The sequence below is a fragment of the Petromyzon marinus genome, chromosome 1 (genome assembly GCF_048934315.1).
Source record: "Petromyzon marinus isolate PM22_M1 ecotype Great Lakes invasive population chromosome 1, UKy_Petmar_22M1.pri1.0, whole genome shotgun sequence".
Taxonomy (NCBI): domain Eukaryota; kingdom Metazoa; phylum Chordata; class Hyperoartia; order Petromyzontiformes; family Petromyzontidae; genus Petromyzon; species Petromyzon marinus.
Window position 1 is genome coordinate 28,540,029 of NC_133667.1, and position 25,085 is coordinate 28,565,113.

Here is a 25,085-nt window from a genome sequence, read left to right on the forward strand (position 1 = left end):
AATCATTAACCTGTTTTACCACAAAACGGTGCACTGGGAATCGTATGTATTGCTTAAGGATGATGGAAAAGTGATTAATATAAATTATGCACCAGTATAATACATTTGAATGTCATACAGGTAATAGTAATTTCCACACTCACGAAAAAACATGAGATCTAAGTGACATTATTGATCATATTCATTTGGAGTGAAATAAAAAAAGGAAAGGGGACTCATCCAACTGTAATATAATTGCTTACATTAATAAAAAAAAAATTGTATCTACTAAGGCAAATGTAGGTGGTGATGGTAAAGGCGCAGCCTTGCGAGAGGGCCTCTCCTAGAGGGAGCTCTAGCAAGCCCCTGTAGAGCCTATTTTGGCCTACTCTTCCAAGCTGGCCAGATGTCTTGGAAGAGGGCATTACCCCCCACTTTACCCCACACACACAACCTGCAGATCGATTAACTGTTGCAGCTAACGTACAGTCATTTAATAAGTCCAAATATGAATGTATTAATTGTGTTACTGTTACTATTATTCATCTCCAGGCATATATGGTTTATTTTACATTTCTAAGAGGCGCTAACCATCTTTTGTATTGATCTGGGTGCAGGATGTGAGTGGGAAGGTGCTCGACCGTTGGACAATCATGAGCAGAGAGGAGGAGATCATCACCCTGCAGCAGTTCCTGAGGTTTGGCGAGACCAAGTCGATCGTGGAGCTGATGGCCATCCAGGAGAAGGAGCTCCTGGCCGTACCGGTGCAGAGCAGCAAGGCGGACTCGGACATCCGCTCGTTCATCGAGGGCAGCAGTCGCTCCCGCAGCCCCGGCATGACGCCGCACCTGGAGAGCCCCGGTGCGCCCGGTTCCACCAACAGCGTCCACCACTTCGAGAACATCCCCAACAGCCTTGCCTTCCTGCTCCCATTCCAGTTCATCAATCCCGTGGCCGCCCCGCTCATCGGCCTCCCGCCTAACGGCCTCCTGCTGGACCAGGCCGCGCTGAGGCTGCGCGAGCCCCCCATGCCACTGCCCGAGAGGCACACGGAGAGCGGCCAGGCCGAGGGCAGCAGGGTGTCGGTGCTGCGCGCCGAGCAGAACTCTGGACACAGAGGCGACCAGGCGTCGCTGATCAGAGCCGAGCAGGCGACAGCGCTCAGACCCGAGCAGGTGTCCGTTCTCAGGCCCGACCAGGCGTCCGTACTCAGGGGGATAGAGCCGCCCGGCGTCCTCACGAGCGATCATTCGTCGGTGCTGAGGGCCGAGCAGCCGTCTGTGCTGAGAGGCGACCACCTGCCCATCATCAGAGGGGACCACACGCCCAGCCGGAACGCGCTGTCCAGCATCACGAACGTAGACACAAAGCCTGAAACACCGCCGCGGCTCATTCCCGTGCAAGCCGCCTCGCAAATGGGCAACATCATTAAGACAGAGACCCCCAAGAGCATATTTTTCTCGGCAAAAATGAGACATTTGCGAAAGAGCATGGCCCCGTCAAAAAAGGGACGAGTGTTTTGCAACGCGTGCGGCAAAACGTTTTACGACAAGGGCACGCTCAAAATCCACTACAATGCCGTCCATCTCAAGATAAAGCACAAGTGCACCATCGAAGGTTGCAACATGGTCTTCAGCTCCCTGAGAAGCCGCAATCGGCACAGCGCGAACCCCAACCCGCGGCTGCACATGCCGATGCTCCGGAACAACCGCGACCGCGACCTCATCCGGAGCGTGAGCAACCCTTCGACGCCGCCCTCGATGGGGACTCCCAAGTCTGAGTCCAGCTTTTCTACCCCCAATCGCCTCTCCCTGACCTTTCCGAGTGGAGGCCTCGATGCCGGCATGCACGGTCCTCTCGTCTTCCCCACCATTAAAACGGTGCAGCCCGTGCCGCCTTTCTTCCGGAGCCTCATCACACCGGGCGAACTGGCCAACACCCCGTGTCACATCCCCTCCTCCATCTCCGTGTCGTCTTCCATCCCCGAGCAGCCGTCCCCTCGGGAGCTTCCGATGGAGCCCGTCTCGAAGAAGAAGCCGCGGAAGTCGAGCATGCCCGTGAAGATAGAAAAAGATGCTATGGAGATCTCCGACGAAGAGTTTGACATCGAAGACGACGAGAGTGACGAAAACAGGTCGGTCAGCAGCGACGTGAACAGCGCCAAAACGGACGACGACAACAACAAGAGCGAGGACGAGCGTTACGGGGACATGCGCGAGGTGGCGGACGCGAAGTACGGGGACGACGCGGACGCTCGCACCGAAACGAACGGCGTGGAGAGGGGCAACGGCCTGGCGCACGACAACAACAACAGAAGCAGCGCGGAGCTCGCGAGAGAAATCTTCCCGGAGCTCTCGGACCGAGACGTGGTCAACGCCAGGGAAGAATGCGAGGACGACAGCTCGCAGGAGGACCGCATGGACGAGGAGAGCCACGATGAGGGCAGCCAGAGCGACGACGAGGGGAGGCAGTCCCTGCAGTCGGAGCCGGCGTTCGTCAAGGAGGAGCACCCGGACTGTAGCTACGAGCCGTACTACGCCTTCGGGCCGTACGGCTTCTTCAACAGCAGCTTCGTAGCGGCAGCCATGCGCAGAGATCTGAGCTGCCCCCCGTACGAGAAGAACATGACGGCCTTAGACTACAGCATGACGGAGAGATTCTCGGAGGACGGCGATTGGCTCTCGAGCAATGACCCCAAAGCGTGCAACGTGTGCAAAAAGATTTTCAAGAACTCGTACAGCGTAAAACTCCACTACAAGAACGTCCACCTGAAGGAGATGCACGTCTGCTCTGTGGAGGGCTGCAATGCTGCCTTTCCTTCGCGACGCAGCAGGGACAGGTCAGTTTCTAGCTCGGCAGATATGGTCATTAAAAATAAATAATACGGCTCTCAGGCTTTTACCTGTTTGCTAGTCTGCTTAGGGTAGGTGAATGACGACAGACGAAATATATTATTATTACTATTATTATTTTTCCAAATTGGAAATTGCATGTGCCGTGTCGTATGTTCATGTTAATCGTTCACAGGCTCGATAGTTAAAAGGCTAAATAAAAATGGCGAAATTTTTAAAAAAACATTTTAAAATGTACTGTTTTTTTCTAATGTAAATGTATTTTGATGTGTAACAAAAAAAAAACTCCAACAAAAAACACAATGTAGCGGTCTTGTAACAGAATGATAGTTTTGTGTTCACGGCTCAATTCGGTAGCTAAAGAGCCCACAGTGTCGAAATATTGTTTATGGAAGCGTACACCTGCCCATGCCTGTTCAGGTGCATCCTGCACTGCATGCCACAGTATTTGGTGCATTGTAACCTAATGGATAGCTGTCACACACTCTTTTTTGTAATTCATACATTCATAGTTGTATAAAATAGAAGACGTTATTAAGTTTAAAGCGTGTATAAAGGTGTACACTTTATTTTAAAATGGGCAGTTCGGTGTTGCTGTCAATAAGGAGAGATAATAGAGGGGGAGTTGGGGGGGGGGGGGCGACTACACTTCAAATACGTTTTTTGAAAAAAAAAGCCGCTTCATATATATGTTTGCTTCGAAATGTTCCAATATCAGGAATAACGACTATACACCGCAGAAACATAGACTTGTAGTAAATTAAATGCAGAATGTAAAATTAAAACATGCACAATACAAAAAAGTCACATTGTGGAGGTATCTCTATGAACGCGTGTGCATGTGTGTGCGTGCCCGTGTGTGCGCACACCGCGAGTGAAGACGGAAGAAACGTCAGAGGGAACCGTGCCTGCCCCCTACATGTTGCCGTATTTAGGAATAGAGAAACACAAAGGCAAAGATCCCCCGTGTAGCCTTAACAGAGTGTAAGGGGCAAGTGCTGTTAGCGAGCACCCTATGAAGGCCCCGAAAGGTACACGAGGGGGGCCGGTGGCCAGCAGCCACGCCCGACCGCCTTTGTCTCCCCAGTGGCGATGTTTACTACACACCGCACCAGGTACTCATTTGAGGCCGAGTCGACCTAGGGGAGGCCCAGGACCGGTGTCAGATAATCGTCGCTGGGTGTTGGCCGTGAGCAGGAATCGAACCCGGGTCGCCGGGTTCGTAGCACCAGCGTAGCGCTGACCCCCATACACGCGCGCACACACAACACGCATCTCTCTTTTTGGCGGGGGGGGGGGGGGCTCGTCTGTGGTGGGGGGGCGTGGGCTTTGGGGGTGAAGAGGAAGACAGCCAGCCGCCTGTCAGTTGCGTTTTGGCTTGCAGGAAGGAGTGGACCAAGAGGGAACCTTCTGTTGAGCTGGCAAACAGTCATTAAATTTTCTCCTTTGTGTTTTGCTCTCCCCACTGAAGGACCACGGTTGCGGTTGGGGATAATGTTATAGTTTCTTTTCTCGGCAGTTACAAATTCTGTTTTTATTTAAAAGTGCCGCCGTATACTTTCGCCCAACCTATTTACAGGCACGCCGGTGACTTTGGTGATCCGCGGTGACCAGTTATTTGTTCGAACAAAGTGTGCATGCATTTTTCTTAAGGGATAATTTGTACCCTCCTGCCTCGCTCGTGAAAGTGAACGTGGGTGTTGACGCAATGCGTAATATGTTAAGGGCGCAGAGCGCGGCGGAAGTGGTATTACACGATTGGCAATTCACATTTTATTCATGCATTTTTAACTGCTGATGTACAATAACGGCCATCACGTGAACGGTGATTGTTGTGCCCTAAGCATAACGCTGCAATTACGGATAGCTTGAGAGAGAGTGAGAGAAAAATAATCCACACGTATATTCCAACAATAATTATACGTTTAAAAAAAATAAGCAGCAGCTCACAAAGCAAGGCTATTTTGATAGTCTTTAAAAAAAAAATTCCAAATGAGTTTCCAGCCAGAAAGCCCACGCGGTGCACGGGACCCATTTTCCGGTTGCATTTTCCACCGATTCGGTTGCAATGGCAAAAGGACGAAGGGCGCGATTGCGTCTGGCGGGCGGGCGGTACGGTGGTGGTGGTGGCGGACGAGGAGGCACGCACTGCCCCCCCCCTACCCAACTCCCCTCTCCGCCCACCGCCCCCCTCGGCATTCCAAAGGAAGTATCGACCCCGTGGCTGTAAAGCAGGATGGAGGCGAGACAGCGCTGCATAAATAAAAGCGTGCACTCGAGCCTCCCACCAGGACTTGGCCGAGGCCCCCGTAATTTTCTGCGGCTGGGTGCACGGGGGGCCCGCAGGGGATGGCCCGGGCGCAGGGAGAGAGGCAGCCAGGGCACGGGCGAGGGGGTTGCCGGCAAGGGGACAGGAGGAGCAGGGGGAGGGCGGCGCACAGGGAAAGGGTGTGCAGATGGGGCATGGTTATGGGGTTCGACTCGATGCTGTCGATAGGGAAAGCGTCCAGTTTATTAGAAGGAGGAAGGCAGAACTCTGGCCGAGCCAGCAGAAACCCAATTAACTCCTCGGTGAAATTGTTGCTCTTTCTCATCAGTTTTATTAATGTGGCGCGCGTGTTGGTGTGTGCGTGCGCGCACACACCAACACGCGTCGGCTTCACAGGTGCTCACTCGCGGCACATGTCTCCTGAGTGTGTGGGACGTAAATGGGAAACGCTTTATCTTCTTGTGTTTAATATGAGTGCTCTAGTCGGTTTAAACGTAGGCAGCTTGTAATTCTAATCGATATAATAAACAGATTCAATCCTTAAACAACAACAAAAAATATCGTGAAACAAAACAGAGTTTTAAAATACACTGCTATGCCAAACCTTTACCACGTGTAACCCAGCAGGTAAACTCATTGTAGAAAGAAAAAAATATTTTGATTCGCTAATCCGTCCCGTTGTTTCAGACACAGTGCCAACATAAACCTGCATCGCAAGCTGCTGACCAAAGGCCTGGACGACATGTGTCTGGAGTCCATGGTCAGCCCCGCGCTCACGAGAGACCTCAGGGGACAGGAGCTCCTGGCCAAGCTGTATGGGAGCCCGCTGTCCACGCCGCCGCTGGAAGGCAGGCCTGACGGCCGTGAAGAATCTGGCGAAGGCAGCCAGGACTCAGCCGATGGCAGGGATGAGCCACCGGCAGCGGCGCACTGCGTCGAGCAGAGCAATGGTTACAGTAAGCCCCCGACGGATGACGGGCCTGGCTCGGTGCTGGACCTGAGCACTAATCAGAGCGTGCGCTCAGGTGGCAGCGTGGGTTCCTCGCCTGGCTCGGACATCGGCAGCGAGGAGGGGTTGAATTTAGATGACAGCGACGAGTACAGCGAAGGCGCAGAGGCCCTGGACAAGGCGTCGCCGCCGACGGGCGACAGGCTGACAAGAGGGGGTTTGGACAATGGCGTAGCCAATAGTGAGGGCGGCCTAACCCCGAGCAGGCCCCTATCAGGAGGTCCCATCAGCTGTAGCATCTGCCACAAGTTGTACAGCAACAAGGGAACCTTGCGGGTGCACTACAAAACGGTTCACCTGCGCGAGATGCATCGCTGCAAGGTGCCTGGCTGCAACGTGATGTTCTCATCTGTCCGGAGCAGGAACCGCCATAGCCAGAATCCAAACCTGCACAGAAACTTACCACCTCTGAGTATGGCCGATTAAAAGCAAGGGACAGACATTTCTAGCGACATCGCTTTAACCATTCCAAAAATACACAGCCTTGCAACCTCATTGCGGTTTTTTTTTACCGGACTCAAGACTCGTTTAAAAAAAACATTTCATTGCCACCAGCTGTAACTTGTTTATGTCTCTGTCGAAGGGACTGATGTGGCGGCTTGCATATGTGATCCACATGTGGCTTCCTGTCACCCTGACCCCACCACACAAGGTCACAGCATCGGGTCATTAACAGGGAACAAAAGCCACCAGCTGTCTACTGATGTTCCAACTTCTTCGAGCACCCACACTCACAACCACAGTCACAACGTCCCGTCACCCCCAAGTAAAAAAAAAACCAGACACTTCCTCCACGCAGCACCACTTAATGTACACTTCTTGACTCCATTCCGAAAAGGCTATCCGTAATGTGTTGGTACAGGGACATTGAACTGATATGAAAAGTTTACAGATGTTAACGCAAATCTGTTGTGAGTAATTTTTTTAACCGTGCTTTCTGTAAAATAAAATAAAAAAAATAAGCCTGTTGCAGACGCACAGGGGAGTGAGCCAGACATCAGTCAGCATGCATAGCAGTGAAACTGCTAGCACTGCACATTTGGGCACCACATGTCTACTTGAAAACTATAGAATCCATAAATACACAGGAGTGGCCAAAGAGAAAAATAAAAACTGAAGTTTCACTATTTGAATTTTCAATAATGTTATTCCCACCATCATTATAATATTTGTGGATAAATTGTTACAATAACCTGTATGTCTGCTGTTTTGGTACTTATAGAGACCGTAAATATTAAGGCACTTACAAGTACAATGACCTTACATTTCGCAATATAAGCAGCCGTTGGCTCGGATGCCACATGGTGACTTGCTGTACATTTGCCAACAAAACTTCATGTCATTGGGACAGAATATATGGAGTCCTCTCCGAGTGGCTCACCAAAGCGAATGCGGTTACCGGAATTTGTCACTACAACTGACCACACTTGTGCCATTCAGTCCACTGGACGTGTCTTGTTTTTAATGGGCGATCATTTCTACATCAATGTTAGACAACTGGCCTTGTGTTACATCATGCCTACACACAAGTCACATTATATATTTTGTCCTGATTACATGGAATGCTGTTGAGAAGTATTCTGCTGTGAAATATAAGTTGTGGTGCCAGTATTTAATTTTTCTTTTTTACTTATAATTTTCTATATTACCCCGTTTTTGCACATTGTGTATAGTTTGTGTTCTTGCCTACAGCTGATTGACTCAGCTCATAACAAAGTGATTCCTGCCTTTAAAAATAGCTTAGTTGTAAGATAACCACCGTACGACAAATGTGTTGTAATTTATCATACAGCATCACACCGTTTGAAATAGACAGTCAGTTTAAGGGATTTCAAATGATGAAGAGCAAGGAGGCACAATTTTATGAGACGACCATTGCTTGCAGTAATATCGTTACGGAATTCACGTTCCCGAATGTTAAATGGCTCCATGTGTTTTCTGCTCGGCATCGTTCTAATTGCGTCGGACGCCGGCGACGACTTCCCAAAACCAGGTCTTTAAACCGAGGTACAAAACCTGGCATTTTTAAACATTATTGAGAAACGCCCACGTAGCAACGAGTAAAAAGCGTAGCTTCGGTAACTTTTGACGAGGCCGTAATGTTCCCTTTGTAACAAACCAACGTGTGGTTTGTGCAGTGCATACCCTGGGGGTCTTCACAGGTATGTCTTCTCGCCTTCGTCAATACGGCATGTCCTGTCAAGGTGGAGGACGAGAGACTGAACTTAAAAAAAACCACTGGAATCCTGTAGGCAGAATTTGTTGTTGTAATTTTTTTTTTTAGTAATGGTTATGGAAATAAACTACAGAAATGGTACACCTGATGATGGCCGATTGGCCAAAAAATGTTTACTGACTGTTTTTCCAAACAGTATATTTTACATTCAATTTTTTTTTGTTATGAAATATTTCCACAAATTAACTCATGCCAACAAACTTCTTGTGGCTGCAGATGTCTACGGGAATGAAGCTGTTTTTTTTTAATAAGAAAAACATATTTAATTTGTTGTTTCATTAAATTCACATTTTCCAAATTTAAATGCATATAAATATATTTTATTTCAACTATTAAAAGTTTTTAATTTTTGCAATTTTTTTAGCTAAAAATGTTCTATAATCTCATTTTGTATTCTGTAAAAAGAACAGCTTTACTTGTTTAATGTTTAAGTACAGTTTACTGCAATGTACATTATATTTAATTTTATAGCTTAAATGCTGTACTACCTATTGAAATAGAAAACAAAAACAAGTTTCTCTTGCATCTTATACGATCTGTTTGTGCAGAAAAAAAGGTACTTGTGATAAGGTACTTGGTCACTTCAGTTGAGCAATGCAAAAGGGCAAGAAGAGGTAGCACTTTGAAGGCAGCTTAATGAGGTACCATCAAACCAATACGGCGTGGATTAAATCAACGGAACAAAGCAAACTTGATTTTGTGTATTTCGCTGCAAATTCCTTTTTCACCTTTGCATTCCCTTGGGCCAAGTGGCTTTGTTGACGCTCAGTGCAAATTAAATTAACAATTTCCCTTTTGTACAACTCACTTTCTGTTACATCGTTCAACCTTCGTACACGTAAAACGCTGCATTCTACCCAAATTTTCATCGTTCAACGAAAATGTGTATTTTGTTTTTTTCCAACACGCTGCGTTTACTCCGGCACTAAACGAGGATCCACGTCTTCGCCTGCGTCGGAAGAAGTTTTCACCGTTTTACGGCCAGTCGGAGGCTCGTAATGATCCGGCGCACTCTCGCTGATATTCGAGAGCGAGCATGCTTGCCACAGGGAGAGCAGCACGCTGGGTCCCCCCTCTCCCCTCCGTCCTCGTTCGGAAGGATTCACAAATGTAAAAATCACTCGCAAGTGAGAGTGTGTAAATGCCCACGGAATGTCAACGACGTACACGTCGAAGGCGACAAGCAGCGACTGAGGAGTTCTTCGAAGCGCGCAACGTGAGCCATAGCTGAGATTTGACGGTGTGCGCCAGCGAGCCGTGTGGTGAGACGCGATCCTAAAAGCGCAATGAGATACTTTGTCCAAGACGAATGATGATGATGATGATGATTTTTTTTTACTGATTAAAAAAACAATTGTATTCACGCAGCTCATCTGTAATCTAACACCATCAAATGTAATTATACAACAAACAACAAAACATTGTTTATAAATGAAATTGTCATGACTTGTCAATTTTTTTGGTAATTCTTACAGTGAAACTGTACAGTAGCTAGCTGCAATTCAATGAAATATTTTTTCAAACGATACAGTGTAATGTATCGCACTTTAGAGCATGCAAAATGTCCTAATATATAGCTAATCTTCCGCTTCAAAATATGCCAGTTTACTCGGTTTGGTATATGAATTGCCATAAAACGCGCTGTAGATTTCCCGTGTGGTTACTGTGTATCCCTGCGTCAATGTTCATTTTTGCACTGAACTGCACGCTACCTTGAGGGTTCATTTAAAGTTCGCTATTAGGTCCGCATTGACTTATCTCGACCAGGTTCTCAATTCTAATGCCGTCTTTTGCGTACGATTTTGGGGCTGTATTTTCAGCCGTCAAGTGGGCGTTCTGGTCTTCTTCTTGTTGTTGTTGATGGCTGTCTTTAATTGGCGCACGTGGAATGACCCACAGGATAATTTCCACCGGTGCTCAGATAAATGTGCCACAGGTTGCTTCCTGCACCACATCAAAATTCGGAATTAAATAAATAATTCCCATAAGTTGGAATGTTGTTTGGGCAATGGTTGACAGTGTATGTGTGTGCAAGTAGCCAAAGTTACCAATGCTGCGTAATTACCAATTCAATCTGGGTATAGATATATTTGATTTAACTCAGATCCCCCCCCCCCCCCGTTTGCAAGTCAGATACACTATTGTGTTTCAATGTGTTTGGATACAATCATTGTTTTTTTACCCTTTTATCTGGCAACAAAAATGACACCTTTTTTACAAGGAGTCATGTTTGCATTGACCACAATACCTGCGGTCGGAATGCAAACAAAAAACATAACTCTGATAATGTATGCACTGTCCTTGAAATTGATTGGTCCACACCCGAGACAGCTTTCCTTAGAGCCTAGTCTCACATGGTGTTGGACCAGATGACACCAAAAGGCGTCAGTTTTGTTGAAAGATAAAAGGGTAAAAAAACAATTATCACATTTTGCTACTGGCAAATGAGGTTCCAGTGGTGTTTGGATACAGTTATAAATACGGTATTTAATGGAATTACTCCTTAAGCTAACTGCAGAAGACTTAAATACAATGATCTAAAACTGTCACATTGGAAACATTTTCAGACAATTCAAAAGCATTTCGATTTTAACGATGTATAAACTGTACACAATTGTAATAGCGTCCAAAGTTCATCAATACTTGCTTCATAATCATAAATTGGAATATTCATATTATATCGGCTATGACAGTGGAACGTGCCGTGACTTTTTAAAGTGAGTTTAAGGAAGCGCGCATGATGAACATGTACACTCGTCTCAATATAAGCTGTTAATATGCAGCTGGTGTTTTGTTTGTCTCAACTTTCAGACGATAATATTAGGATTGAAAACCTGGTTTACACGACTCGATTCAGTGTTTTGCTAGTCGTATTCCATCCCGCGTGTGTATTGTAAGTCATTGTCACGTTCCCCTTTTGTCTTCTTTTGTATCGGAGCTCCTTGCTACCTTTGTGTGTTGTAAACAAAGTCTACCGCTCAGATTTTGCATCGGATATGAAAAGGTTGAAGAGATGAGAGTTCTTCATATGCACATCTGACAATTGCGTAATTTGTATTAAAGCTATCTTGTACATTTTATAATAAAGAACTGGAAAAATATATATATTTTACTTGTAATTTAATATAACACATTAGAAAAAACAGTGTTTATACAGGTAATTATACTTTGTAGTAAAAGTTCTAAGATCTAAAGATCTAAAAACTACTGTCATTAATAATTTAAAAAAACACATTTATTTCAGCTGTTTATTGATCCACTGTTAGATGAAGGCCTCGCCAAATGCCATGCTGATCCAGGGGGGTGTTGTTTGACCGTACTTCACCACGCCGATCAAAGCAAGTTGGATTAATTGAGATCGCACTCCCCACTGATGTTAGCCATGGATGCAAATCAAACTAAGGTTGCTGGTTTCAGAGTGCAACTTGATTGCTAACCACTCCATCACTCATACATACTGTTTTATGATTCAACAAAATGTTGGGCCCTATTTGTAGCAAAACAACATAAATGCCATATATTAACATTTGGTTTCAGTCAAAGCTAAAAAATAAAATAAAAAATGCTGCTATAAAAAAACACACAGACAGGTATATAATTTGGCAGTAAAGGGTGGCATAATGATTTTGTTCCCAGCATAGTTCCGTATTTAATATCATTGGCAAGCAATTTACACCAGGTAAGTGCGCGTGTTTATGGTGTCGTTAATGGTCAAGCTCCTTTGCAAAATGTTAACATCGGCAAATGGTTTTTATGAGTAATAATTTATGCCTTGCTTTCAAGAATTGTGATTTTTAATAATTGCTTTGGAAATTCAAGGGGAAATGGCAATGCATTAAATATTGGCTTTAAGTGGGAGCATTCTTCAGTGCGCGAATTCATTTGGGAGAGTGATATATATGCGAGTAGTTTAGGAGTTCTGTTGGAGGTAATTAGGAACTGTCATTTGACACCTGTGCTTTAATAGACTTCGCACAGAATGTGTTGAGTGAGGTGTTACTATTTTTAGAGGGGGGGGGGGGTCACCTTCATCCCATTGGAGCATTTTGTTGCCGGGATACCATCTTCAATAAACGCAAATTCCGTATACCAGTTAAAACCACTTAAAATATTCTTAGAGCAGTTTTTTTTTGCTAATTTTCAGACTCCTAATCTTTGCACAACGCAAATGCGTTAGAGAACCCTTGGTACATTCGGAGCATATCACTCTTTTATAGGCAAGAACTTAAATTACAACAAAGCGATCGATAAATGACGTGAGTTGGCGCATTTGCGATTCCGCCTGCTTATAAGGATCCATTTTTTTCTCTCCCTCCTCCTCCACCACCACCACCACCCTTTTCTTTCGAGGTGCGAGGCAGCGTGTGACATTAATCTTGTCACGACCTGCTCTGCAGCTCTGCTGGGGCATGCTTCCTGAAACCCATTTGGCCTGATGGGAAGCGGCGCCTGGGAATAGACATGTCAACAGATCTGGCCTGTTTTTATTCGGTAGTATTGATCCCTGTCCGCCAGGCGCACTCGGCAGAGAAGCTGGGAGCTGGAGCCCCCCCCCCTCCCTCACCCACGGCAACACGCGCTACCCAGATATCGACCGCCGATCGAGGGGGGGCGGGGGCATTGCTCGAGACAGCCAAAGCCTCATGCTGCTGGGACTCACTGCGATACAGATACTAGACATTTTGAACGCAATAACAATACAACGACCATCCCCGCAACACCCCCCCCCCACACGCAATCCCGTCGACTTCTCCCCCTCCCCATTCCTCCTCTTCCCAGGTTTGGCTCCCATGAAAATTTTAAGGCCATTAGGTGGCTTGCAGAACATACAGGTTGCGGAAAATGCACGCCACTTGTAAACGCAGCGACAATATACGGAATCAATATGTTTACAGTTGAATGTTCGTAATGGCTACGGGACAGTGTTTTAAATGTTTATAGATAATACTGGAGATTGTGAATCGCTAAGTGTCCCCTAATGCCATTCATTTTTATAATGCCATTTGCCTTTATCAATCAAAATAATGGGCAAAGTGTTTATATTGACTGAAGAAAGCAAAAAAAATAACCGGTTTACCAAGTGAAGTGGCTAGGACTACGTATTTTAAAAACTTCGTATTTTCAGCTATCGATAGGAGATGAATGACAACAAATGAAATCCCACCACAATTTATCACAACTATAATCTTTTATATCATGGGACCTTTTTTGCCAGTATCAAAGTATGAAAAAATATTATCTGTTTGTTTGCATGTTCACCACAAGTACGTATGGTTAATGCAGACTTGATTCCTTGAAAAATATATCTTATGTTTGAACGTCTTAACAGAAAGGGTAAAACCTATTCTTATTTTTCATACTTTTATATTTTTTTGGGTTAACGATTCCAAATTTGAGTTTCTCTTTGTTCTTAGTTGGACCATTTTGTAATCACCTTTGGGACCCATATTGTCGCTGTGGCTTCAGCGATTACGTAAAGGGGGAAGATTAGAGGGACACGGGGTAGGGGATGGGTTTCATGTGGAATTGCACCCTTGATTTCAAATACAAGAATGATACAACGTGCAGCATAAATACACTAAATGGTTAGAGTTAATTCACTGATATGGTCTACAATTACACACTAATGGTGGGTATTGTGGATATGCCTAACATCCTGCAGCTCCGATTAGCACGGTTGGTTTTGAATGGTGTGAAAGAAGTTCAACATACATATACGTACATCAGTGATGCTATCTGAAATGGTCCTGGAACCCTCTTTTCCGCAGCCTGCTTTGACCAACGTGGCGAAGTATAAACAAACAAAGCACCGTGAGCGATGTGGTATAGGGAGACCTTCATCAAGCAGTGGATTGACAAATGCCTGCATATATTTATACCGCAGTGTATTTAACTACCTAATGCACTCCGAATAGGTGGAGTACAACTCCGTGCTGAGGCTGCATAAAAGAAGTAACATTTACATGAAAGGACATGGGACAAAGTGTCTTACAGCCAGTGTTACCTTAATCTCCAGTCCAGTGTCTAAATTATTGTAGCATTATTTGTGAATAGCTTTAGATTAGCTCTTAGGCTGGCGCAGTATCACACACCGAGACAGGTGTGGTCCTCCTTGAATGCATAAGAGGGACCCCTTGAGTATTGCAAGAGTGTGGAGAGGATGAGTGAGTGATAGGAGTGGCTTACTGTGACTCTGCAAAGGTATAAATCTTGCATGAAAACCGAGTGTCAGCATTCCAAGGTGTACGCTTTTGTCACGGTTGGCCTTTGGCTCTATCAATATCGTGCAGATACACGGCCAGAACACTCTCCCTTGTCGCTGTCAGGTCTTTGCCATTGCCAAACAATCTTTTTGGACAGGCAAGGCCATGAACAAGCTGTACAAAAATACCTCTAAAATGCTGTCGAAATTTCCCAAATGCTGCCGCTCTATGTGCTTTGGCCACCCGCGTTGTGGCACTCGCCACTAATACTGTAAAAAAAAACATTCTGCTCTTTTGTTATCGTAACATTTTCTGCCAGGCAAGCATCCAACAATTTTTTTTACTAACTTACTGTGCATTTCCTCGCACACGTATGCTAATTTAGGGTTCAGTAGTTTAAACTTTAAACACCCGTACCACAGCCAGTCTCTCTCCCCCCCCGCCCATCACCTTTCTCGATAATGCGTTGTGGGAACGTTATCAAATTAGCGCAGCGTCCTTCAGAGAGGACATCCTGTCTGCCCGCTTGCAGACGTCGCGACGCAATTCACACGTAGGCTATTTTGTGCGAGTGTCCCCCCCCCCCACAATTTATCCAGTAATCCCAAAAGTGATCCAACAGAGTACCTCTCCAAATGGTTTACCACTATTGGTTCTGCACGGCATCCTTGCGCTAGCCATTATTGTGTGCAACGTAAAAAGAATAGCACACCAAACACCAAACACAGGATTCCGCCTGTGTGGTTTTATGCCCCCTGCTCAGGTGAGGTTTTTTTTTTTGCAGAGTCCATTCAGTCTGTATTAACAAATTAGGGTTTTGGGGTTGATTCATAATGGCAGTAAGAAAAAGTGATTCAAATAAAATATTATTGACGATCATTTGTGAATTTTCTATAATCCTGCTGTTCTTTTAAAGGAATGAACATTCCCAGTGTACATTCGATTACACCAACAACGTACGGGTATATTTTTGTTTACAATTACATAACGGTGGCCTGGTGATCTATGCTAAGTATATAAGAACACTAGCCTGTCGTGTGAACAGTTGCCATTTGAAAATAATAACCTGGAAGGGCTGTCCACCCAAATGAGTTATTGTTGCTTCCTTTATTTAACCAGATGAAGTAAACCCTTTGAGATACATAAATCATCGCCTCTTTTGCAAGGGGGATTGGATTACATAAATGTGTTCATATGTTGTATTTATTGCATACACGATAGATTTAAACACAGTTAAATTACGCATTCTTAGGGACAACAAAGCGTGTCGGTCCTCATGGAATGGGTCAGTCGCGTGGAGTAATTGAAAAAAAGAAAAAAAAACCTGCTTACCATCGGGCTGTAACTGAATTTGTCAATGGGGCACGCCGTGAGAGCACGAGAGAGAGAGAGACAAGTGAAAGAAGAAATCTGACCCCTATTGAACCGTCAGTGACAAGGCTCTGAAACATTAACATCTCTATCGATCCTGGAGACTCAATTAGTCTGGAACGAGATACGCTTCTAGCACAGCATAACGTTCAACACGATAATGATTGAGTGTGCGTTTCCCTCTCTTCAGTATGCAAATGTCACGCACACATATGATGGCCTATTTTTCACTCGATTGACCATGTGGCTTGAACTTTGAAGGCTTTTATTGCACGATGTGAATTTAACGATATCCTCATTGGAAGTATATCGAGCAAAAGGGCTTGAACAAAAAGAAATAGGAAACGTCTTTGCATTTACATCTTCAGCTTGTTCTTTAACATTTTCACTGGCTTAATAAACTAACGTAGAACGTGAACACCACTAGTTTATACCATTCATAGATCGTGTGTTTCTCCGCGAGTGGATTTAAACATCCGTGTTGAAAGGAACTGAGGAAGACCACAATTTTATGTTTTAGGATTAGTGGCGCAACAGCACAGTAGTATGTTTTTGTTTAAGGATCGCAAAAATAAGTTGAGCCATAATTCAGGGACAATTATTAACGCGGTTTTTTGTTTGTTCTGCAGAGTAGACGCATTGGCAGCCAAGGCTAAGACCGAGCGGCTGCTATGATGGCAGTGCTATGACCTTGTGCCTACTCAACGACCTGGGAGGGCGCACGGTCTGTCAGACGCATGACGACACAGCCCGGATCATCTCGGCCTGCTTGCTATTTTTTTGCGACAAAGCATGTTATTTAACTTCCCGCAAATTTACGAGTTAAATTAAGTATTGTGACCCTCCCCCTTAAAAAAACATTTTCCATTTTTAAACTGCATTTGTGCGTTGTTACAATCGGTATTGCTAATCACTCGTGTTCACAACGTAATGTTTTATTTTATTTAAATAGCCAGCGTGTCAGCGGGAAAATAACACGTGCCTTAATTGTATCACCAGTTTACAGTGAGGGAAAAAAGTATTTGATCCCCTGCTGATTTGTACGTTTGCCCACTGACAAAGAAATTATCAGTCTATAATTTTAATGGTAGCTTTATTTGAACAGTGAGACAGAATAACAACAACAAAATCCAGAAAAACGCATGTCAAAAATGTTATAAATTTATTTGCATTTTAATGAGGGAAATAAGAATTTGACCCCCTCTCAATCGGAAAGATTTCTGGCTCCCAGGTGTCTTTTATACAGGTAACGAGCTGAGATTAGGAGCACACTTTTAAAGGGAGTGCTCCTCATCTCAGCTTGTTACCTGTATAAAAGACACCTGTCCACAGAAGCAATCAATCAATCAGATTCCAAACTCTCCACCATAGCCAAGATCAAAGAGCTATCCAAGGATGTCAGGGACAAGATTGTAGGCCTACACAAGGCTGGAATGGGCTACAAGACCTTTGCCAAGCAGCTTGGTGAGAAGGTGGCAACAGTTGGTGCGATTATTCGCAAATGGAAGAAACACAAAAGAACTGTCAATCTCCCTCGGCCTGGGGCTCCATGCAAGATCTCACCTCGTGGAGTTGCAATGATCATCAGAACGGTGAGGAATCAGCCCAGAACTACACGGGAGGATCCTGTCAATGATCTCAAGGCAGCTGGAACCATAGTCACCAAGAAAACAATTAGTAACACACTACGCCGTGAAGGACTGAAATCCTTCAGCGCCCGCAAGGTCCCCCTGCTCAAGAAAGCACATATACATGCCCGTCTGAAGTTTGCCAATGAACATTTGAATGATTCAGAGGACAACTGGGTGAAAGTGTTGTGGTCAGATGAGACCAAAATGGAGCTCTTTGGCATCAACTCAACTCGCCGTATTCTTGGTTCTTTCGGTAAAGTCACGGAGAGGGGAAACAATAAAATAATAAAAATATAAAACAATAAAATTCTCACGACGTTTCGACTGCAACACAAGCAATCATCATCAGGTGTGAAAACCACGGCAAGAAATTTTTAAAAAGTGGCGTTTTTTTTAACGTTAGCACCACGGAGAGCGATTTGGCAGTTTTTCAGGTGGACGAGTCCATCTATGTTCGGAAAAGAGGAGGGGGGAGAGGAAAATAATGGATGCGGTCTGAAAGCAACCGTAAGCGTGAACAATCAATTAAGACCCGAAATGGTTTATCAAATCCTTCCAATGATTGCTAAGCCATCTTCTCGGTTGAAATTGTCTCTGTGTATGTATATGTGGATAGCCTCATGAACTAATCTCTCATGGTAGCCAGATGGCTTGCAAAGAACCTCTGTCTTGGAGAAGTCAATGTCATGTGAGCCTACTGAATTATAACAGTGATCTGCCACGGCCGAGGTGTTGGTCCTACCGTGTTTTAGGTCTGCTTTGTGTTCACGAATGCGGTCCGAGACATGTAGTTTGGTTTCTTCAATGTAACTACTACCACAGAGGCAACTTAGTTTGTAGACGCCAGGGTACTGTATGTCCGGAATCATATCTTTTACAGATGGAACCAGATCACGGATTTTATGTAATGTGTTGAATCGGACCTGGATCTTGTGTTTATTCAAGATTTTGGATATCTTTTATGTGTAGGGTAAAGTGATGGTTTTGAAAGGCTCCTCAAGAGGGTCCTTCTTCATGGTTGGAGTGATAGCTTTGCAGATTGTGTAGTCGGAGTAACCATTAGCCTTAAGAGCTTGGTGTACGTGCTTGAGTTCACTGGCTATGTGTTCCTGGTCGGATATGCATTGGGCTCTATGGTGCAGAGTCTTGATGAGGGAATTCTTCTGGGATGGATGGTGGTAGGAATCCGATTTCAGGTAAGCATCCGTATGGGTACCTTTCCTGTAGACAGAGTGGCTCATTGAACCATCAGGTCTCTTTTTTATGAGGACATCCAAAAAAGGTAGCTTGCCATCTTTTTCGACTTCCATGGTAAATCTGATGGCTGGGTGTATGGAATTGATGTGTTCGAAGAATTGTTCTAAAGCAGGCCGGCCATGTGGCCAGATGACAAAAGTGTCATCCACGTACCTCTTCCATAAGGTTGGGCGCAGAGTGGCAGTCTGGATGGCATCAGTATAAAATTTCTCCATGAAAATGTTGGCTACAACCGAAGATAGGGGGGAGCCCATTGGGGTGCCCTCAGTTTGTTTGTAGAAAGTTCCATTCCAAGTGAAGTATGTATTGGTTAAGCAGTGTCTCACCAGGGGGGTACCTCAGTGTTTAGTCCTTGAAGAACCAAGTATTCAATGATTGCAATGATGTCAGGTACAGGAACTTTGGTGAATAAGGAAATTACATCAAAACTGACAAGCAGGTCGTCTGGGGACAGGGAAATACCCGTGATAGTCGATACCAGGTGAGTAGAATTTTGTACCACAGAGGTGGTTTTTCCAGTGAAAGGCCGCAGGATTTCAGACAGAAAACGAGCCAGTTTGTAGGTGGGGGAGTTACCGAAATAACCAAGAATATTAATCCCTGCAGTCACGAAAGCTTTAAATCAAAATTCAACTCGCCGTGTTTGTAGGAGGAGGAATGCTGCCAATGACCCCAAGAACACCATCCCCACCGTCAAACATGGAGGTGGAAACATTATGCTTTGGGGGTGTTTTTCTGCTAAGGGGACAGGAGAACGTCACCGGATCAAAGGGACGATGGACGGGGCCACGTACCGTCAAATCTTGGGTGAGAACCTCCTTCCCTCAGCCAGGGCATTGAAAATGGGTCGTGGATGGGTATTCCAGCATGACAATGACCCAAAACACACGGCCAAGGCAACAAAGGAGTGGCTCAAGAAGAAGCACATTAAGGTCCTGGAGTGGCCTAGCCAGTCTCCAGACCTTAATCCCATAGAAAATCTGTGGAGGGAGCTGAAGGTTCGAGTTGCCAAACGTCAGCCTCGAAACCTTAATGACTTGGAGAAGATCTGCAAAGAGGAGTGGGACAAAATCCCTCCTGAGATGTGTGCAAACCTGGTGGCCAACTACAAGAAACGTCTGACCTCTGTGATTGCCAACAAGGGTTTTGCCACCAAGTACTAAGTCATGTTTTGCAGAGGGGTCAAATACTTATTTCCCTCATTAAAATGCAAATCAATTTATAACATTTTTGACATGCGTTTTTCTGGATTTTTTTGTTGTTATTCTGTCTCTCACTGTTCAAATAAACCTACCATTAAAATTATAGACTGATCATTTCTTTGTCAGTGGGTAAACGCACAAAATCAGCAGGGGATCAAATACTTTTTTTCCCTCACTGTAAGTTTGTGATATGCAAAGAGAAGGGGAAATGCTAAAAATGTAAATAGGAAAATAACCAACTGCCTTTGTCAACGCTCTGACACACACACACCCGAGCAGTGAAGAGTCCAATCAAACAGCCAGGAGGGGGCTGCTGTCAGTTAATCCACAAGCGGCCTGTTGATTTAAGTGACTGCTCCCAGTCAAACGACTCCGCCAATTGGCTATGGTTTGTGCCCACGGTGACATGCGCTTAACCAGCCACGGCCAATGGTGGCAAGGAGCGCCATTTCAACACTAAAGCCCCAAACCGCCCCACGGCACCACTTTCTGTATTTATTCTGGGATGACAACCAAAACGCTCTGCTCTTTAGGATGTACGATCTTGATATCCTTAATTTGTCTCAAGGATCGCTATGCAAATAGAATTCATTAGCAATGATTGTATTTGCTTTTCTCCATCGTTATGTATGTTCTGTGGATTCTCAAGACTTGGGATTTAGAAAGAAATGCAACCTAGAATGAGTTAAAACTTCAGACATTTGCATCCAAGACTGTCAATTTTGCTTTAATTTTGTGAAGTTTTATTTTTTCATCACTTGTTTCATGTGCATGACAGACCATTTATTTGATTTTTTTCATAAACATTCCACTGAAATTATTTTGAAAATTGATCAACTGTGCGAAAATATTTTGTGGATAACATTTGGCAGGTAAACTTTTGCTTTAAGTGAATTCGGAGTATTCCTGATGCCCAATTTGTAAAATGAAAACCCAGCACCACAAATTCCATTAAATGATTAAGTAGTTTCATGTAATACTGTACTTAAAATATGACCGAGGAATAGCGGTGGAATATTTCAACGTTAATTGCATATTTCAAATAAAAGATTTATGAATCAAAAAACTGCTTTAAAAACATAATTTCACGATCTGCTGAATAAATAAGTACGAGTTAGACGCTATAATTTCCACTCACGTCATCTTAAGTGTAATTTTCAACAGTAATGGAAGATGACCAGGAAACATTAAAAAAAAGCCACGATCAAGGAAATGCAGAGTATCGCCGGCTCTCTTAAGCAGCTTACGGTGCGTGGAGTGTCATTTATAAAATGGCATTTATTCCGCCCACATGCTGTGCCTCGCTTCATCTCCAACGCCGGTCGTCCAATGCGTGTGAGCGATCCATCACGGCCAAAGGTGTTGACCAAGCGAAACCGGATCAAACGGTAATGGCCCTCTGCTCGTGCAACTGTCAAATAAAAATGTAAACTCAGGAAATGTTTTAACATTGATCCACTGTAAATGCAAGGGAACGCCATCTGACACTTGAGAACACGCCCCTTCCTTGAGCTTTGTTAGGTCACACTGCCTGAATGTGTCCTATTTTTTTTTGGTCCTAAGCTAGACAGTCTTACAATGTTCAGCTTACTCTTTGGTTTTTTCGGTAAAGTCATGTAGAAATAAGAAATAATAAAAAAAAAATTACATAATAGCATACGACGTTTCGATTGCAACGCAAGCAATCATCATCAGGCACAGAAGAGCTAAATTTAAGAGAGAGAGGAAACACAGACATATATACAGACACCTAAGTAGAGGGAGTTAACACAGAGACACAAAGAGAGACACACGTGTGGGACACAGAGAGACAGGGTCTCTGTGCCGAGGCCTTAGCATGTAGGGGAGACAGAGAGAGATGGAGAAGCACACTAAATCGAACAAGATTTAGCAAAATTTGGAAACAATATAATGCAACACAGAGGGTCGGTCAAAACATAATAAACGCATGTGCTGGTTGATTACGTTATTTCAAAGATTGCTAAATTATAAGTTAAGTGTGAAATTTGAGAGAGAGATAAGACACATACGGAGACACACAGACAGACATACAAGTAGAGAGAGACGAAGCAGAGACACAGAGAGGTATATAATACAATACAACGTAGATAGCCGGCCAACATAACAGTCAACACTCTACCTGGCTGATTATGTTCCTCTAAGGATTGCTAAATTTCGACCCTCTGTGTTGCATTATATTGTTTCCAAATTTTGCTAAATCTTGTTCGATTTAGTGTGCTTCTCCATCTCTCTTTGTCTCCCCTACATGCTAAGGCCTCGGCACAGAGACCCTGTCTCTCTGTGTCCCACACGTGTCTCTCTTTGTGTCTGTGTTAACTCCCTCTACTTAGGTGCCTGCATATATGTCTGCGTTTCTGTGTTTCCTCTCTCTCTTAAATTTAGCTCTCCTGTGCCTGATGATGATTGCTTTTGTTGCAATCGAAACGTCGTATGCTATTATGTAATTTTCTTATATTTTTTATCATTTCTTATTTCGACGTGACTTTACCGAAAAAAAACAAAGAGTAATTCCTGCAGTCACGAAAGCACCAAATCAAATGTTCAGCTTGATGCTATGATCCTCCTACTTAGCATTTTTTTAATAGAGTGCACTTATGCAATTAATTGTCCGTTATGCATTGTAAAATATTGACCAGCGCATTCACATCGTTGGCAAGTCATTATGGCAAGCAGTTGTAAGAAAACAATTTGCCACGTTCTGAATCGCGATCGGTGATTGAGAGACAAAAACAGTACCAATCTGAACCATTGTAGTAAATGTGAAATACTACATGTCCATAAAGATATTATTAATAAATACCAGCAGTTTGAGTTAGGTTGACAAACATATACACACACAAAACTTGATTGATGAAGATTTTACCACGAGTTCCATCCCTCTCTCCATATTCCACCACACATCTAAGAGATGCAAGTCCTCGGTGCTTTCCAACATACCGAGTAGTGATTGCTTGAAATGACTGCTGTGTTGTTTTCGATCACTCCAGCATTAGTCACAAAACTATGGACTACATTATGAATATATTGCCAACATTTTAACCGCACAGTTAAAAGTACTGCCCGATTATAATTTTCATTCCTACCTGATCATTTTCAGAGGTTGTTGAGCCAACAGCATGAAAAAGATTAAGGGGTCCATTTCTGCTGAACGATTTCCCCACTGGGCTTGTCACTAAACTTTTGAGAGGCAAAGCCGCTGGCCTCCCAGCCTGTACGGTCTCTCCTTATGGTGGCTCTCCCAGAGCAAATGAGGTCAGGCCATGTGCGATGAACCGTGTCTGCTGCTGATTAGTTTACTGTTGCAGAGCCATTAAAGGGATACAGGGTGGCTTGGCTTTTATTCGCCAAGCATTTATTGCTTGCTTAGTGTTGTTTAAAGATAATTTGGGGGTGGGTGTCATTTAGCCCTTGCAGGCTAGCTGTTCTGGGTAATCGCCTTGGAAGAATATGACATTTCCTTTTACACGCACCTATCACTCTCAGCGCCACTTACACTGTTTATTTGCTTACCGCTCGGATTAGTACTTGAATGTTGAAGTTAGGCATCTTAAGGCACTTAACCTCAACATTCAGGTTAAGTTCTGCAACATTCAAGATACTTAAATATATATGCAAGGACACAGACAAAAACAATGTGGCAGACATTTTTTATGAAGACACCTATGCGTTTAATGTATATATAAATGATAAGTTCCCAACAGGGATGTTATGAAACCAAGAGTTGTTTCTTCAAAATATGGCCAGAGAAAGCCAAGGGAATTTGTTCAATTAGACCAAGAGAAATCTACACCTGGTAACTAATATTGACTGTCATCAGATTACAGTATTTCTTTTAGCAATGTTAATACAAACAAAACCAAAGTGCAAATGATTTTTAAACTAATATTTTGATAAAATCAACATACAAAACACTATATAATGTGAAATCCTCAAACAGCATTGTTGCAAACTCTAATTGGATGAGTAACTGCATAAGTATTGTCATTGTACTTGTGCTCATTCCATTGTAAATGAAATATCAAATCAGACGTGTTTTTTAAAAATGTGCCTAAAGAATGATACGTTAAAACCACTTAAGCCTTAACATTGAAATTACATACAGTATTTGAAATGTATCAATTAATGGCTGATAAATAAAATACTTTAAATGAGTACATTGTGTACTCGTTTGCTAATACACACACGAAGGCATATACTGTCATAAATTATGAATTTGACCTGTTGCGGGAAAAATAACAACCATATCCTTCTGCCCTCCCAACCCCCAAAATAAAATAAAAAAAATAAAAATAGAATCGGTGATTTTATTTTTTTGAGGAAAATCATCAAGTTTACTTCTGAAGCCTTTATTGTTCTTCTGGATGACAACTGGTCGATGGGCCTTGCCTATCTGAACGGAGATCGCCTCTGGCTGTGACGGGTGCCAACACTCCGGGCCGTGGGGTCGGAGCGAGCGCGTGAACGAGGGCGGCCGCCCTGCGACGCGTCGCGCTCGGAGCTGCTTAAGCCAACGTGCAATTCCGCTGCAGGAGTGGAGTCCCTGGGGAGTCCACGGCTGCCCTCCAGTGGCCCAGTGTGATGCCCTGCCGAGCTGGCCCCGTGAGCCCGGTCCGAGCCACGCGGCACCTCTCCTGCACATCCCCACTCCAGCTTGCTGACGTTCCGCCACGCGTCCACACATGCGTCCGTGACCTTTGCAAGAATTGAAACATTTGCCGAGTTATGCACAAGGATAACAATCTGAGTCGTTTATTTTACATTTTAATGCAATCGTTTTGCTTAAGGTAAAAGAGAAGTTACGAGGTTTTTTTTTGGTCATGTTTGAAACATTAATATTTTATTCAATATATACGTGAAAAACATGCAAGTTGATTTAAAGTGTATTATAAAACCCAATTGCATCTTATAACATTGTTATGTTAAAACTGTCTTCAAATAGTGCTGTAATAAAATAAATCAATGATTATGGCAGATAATTGTACCAATAGCTGATGACGGACCAAGTGTTAATAGATGTCCTGCTATTGGAGTGTGACAGAGGATATGACATACCCT

General features: G+C 44.1%; 2 protein-coding genes across 13 annotated transcripts in view; one reads left to right on the forward strand and one right to left on the reverse strand.

Moving 5' to 3' along the window:
* LOC116939363 (zinc finger protein basonuclin-2-like) overlaps positions 1–11,446 on the forward strand; it is a 93,413-nt gene extending 81,967 nt beyond the window's left edge. For all 11 annotated transcript variants that reach the window (XM_032947610.2, XM_032947663.2, XM_076066694.1 and 8 more), the window contains 2 exons: positions 597–2,818; positions 5,788–11,446. In XM_032947610.2, coding sequence (XP_032803501.2) covers positions 597–2,818; positions 5,788–6,535 — 2,970 coding nt within the window. In that variant the 3' untranslated portion in view covers positions 6,536–11,446. The remainder of the gene's footprint in view (positions 1–596; positions 2,819–5,787) is intronic.
* Positions 11,447–23,663: 12,217 nt separating this feature from the next.
* CCDC171 (coiled-coil domain containing 171) overlaps positions 23,664–25,085 on the reverse strand; it is a 41,944-nt gene continuing 40,522 nt past the window's right edge. For both annotated transcript variants that reach the window (XM_032947693.2, XM_032947702.2), the window contains exon 25: positions 23,664–24,722. In XM_032947693.2, the coding sequence (XP_032803584.2) occupies positions 24,417–24,722 (306 nt within the window). In that variant the 3' untranslated portion in view covers positions 23,664–24,416. The remainder of the gene's footprint in view (positions 24,723–25,085) is intronic.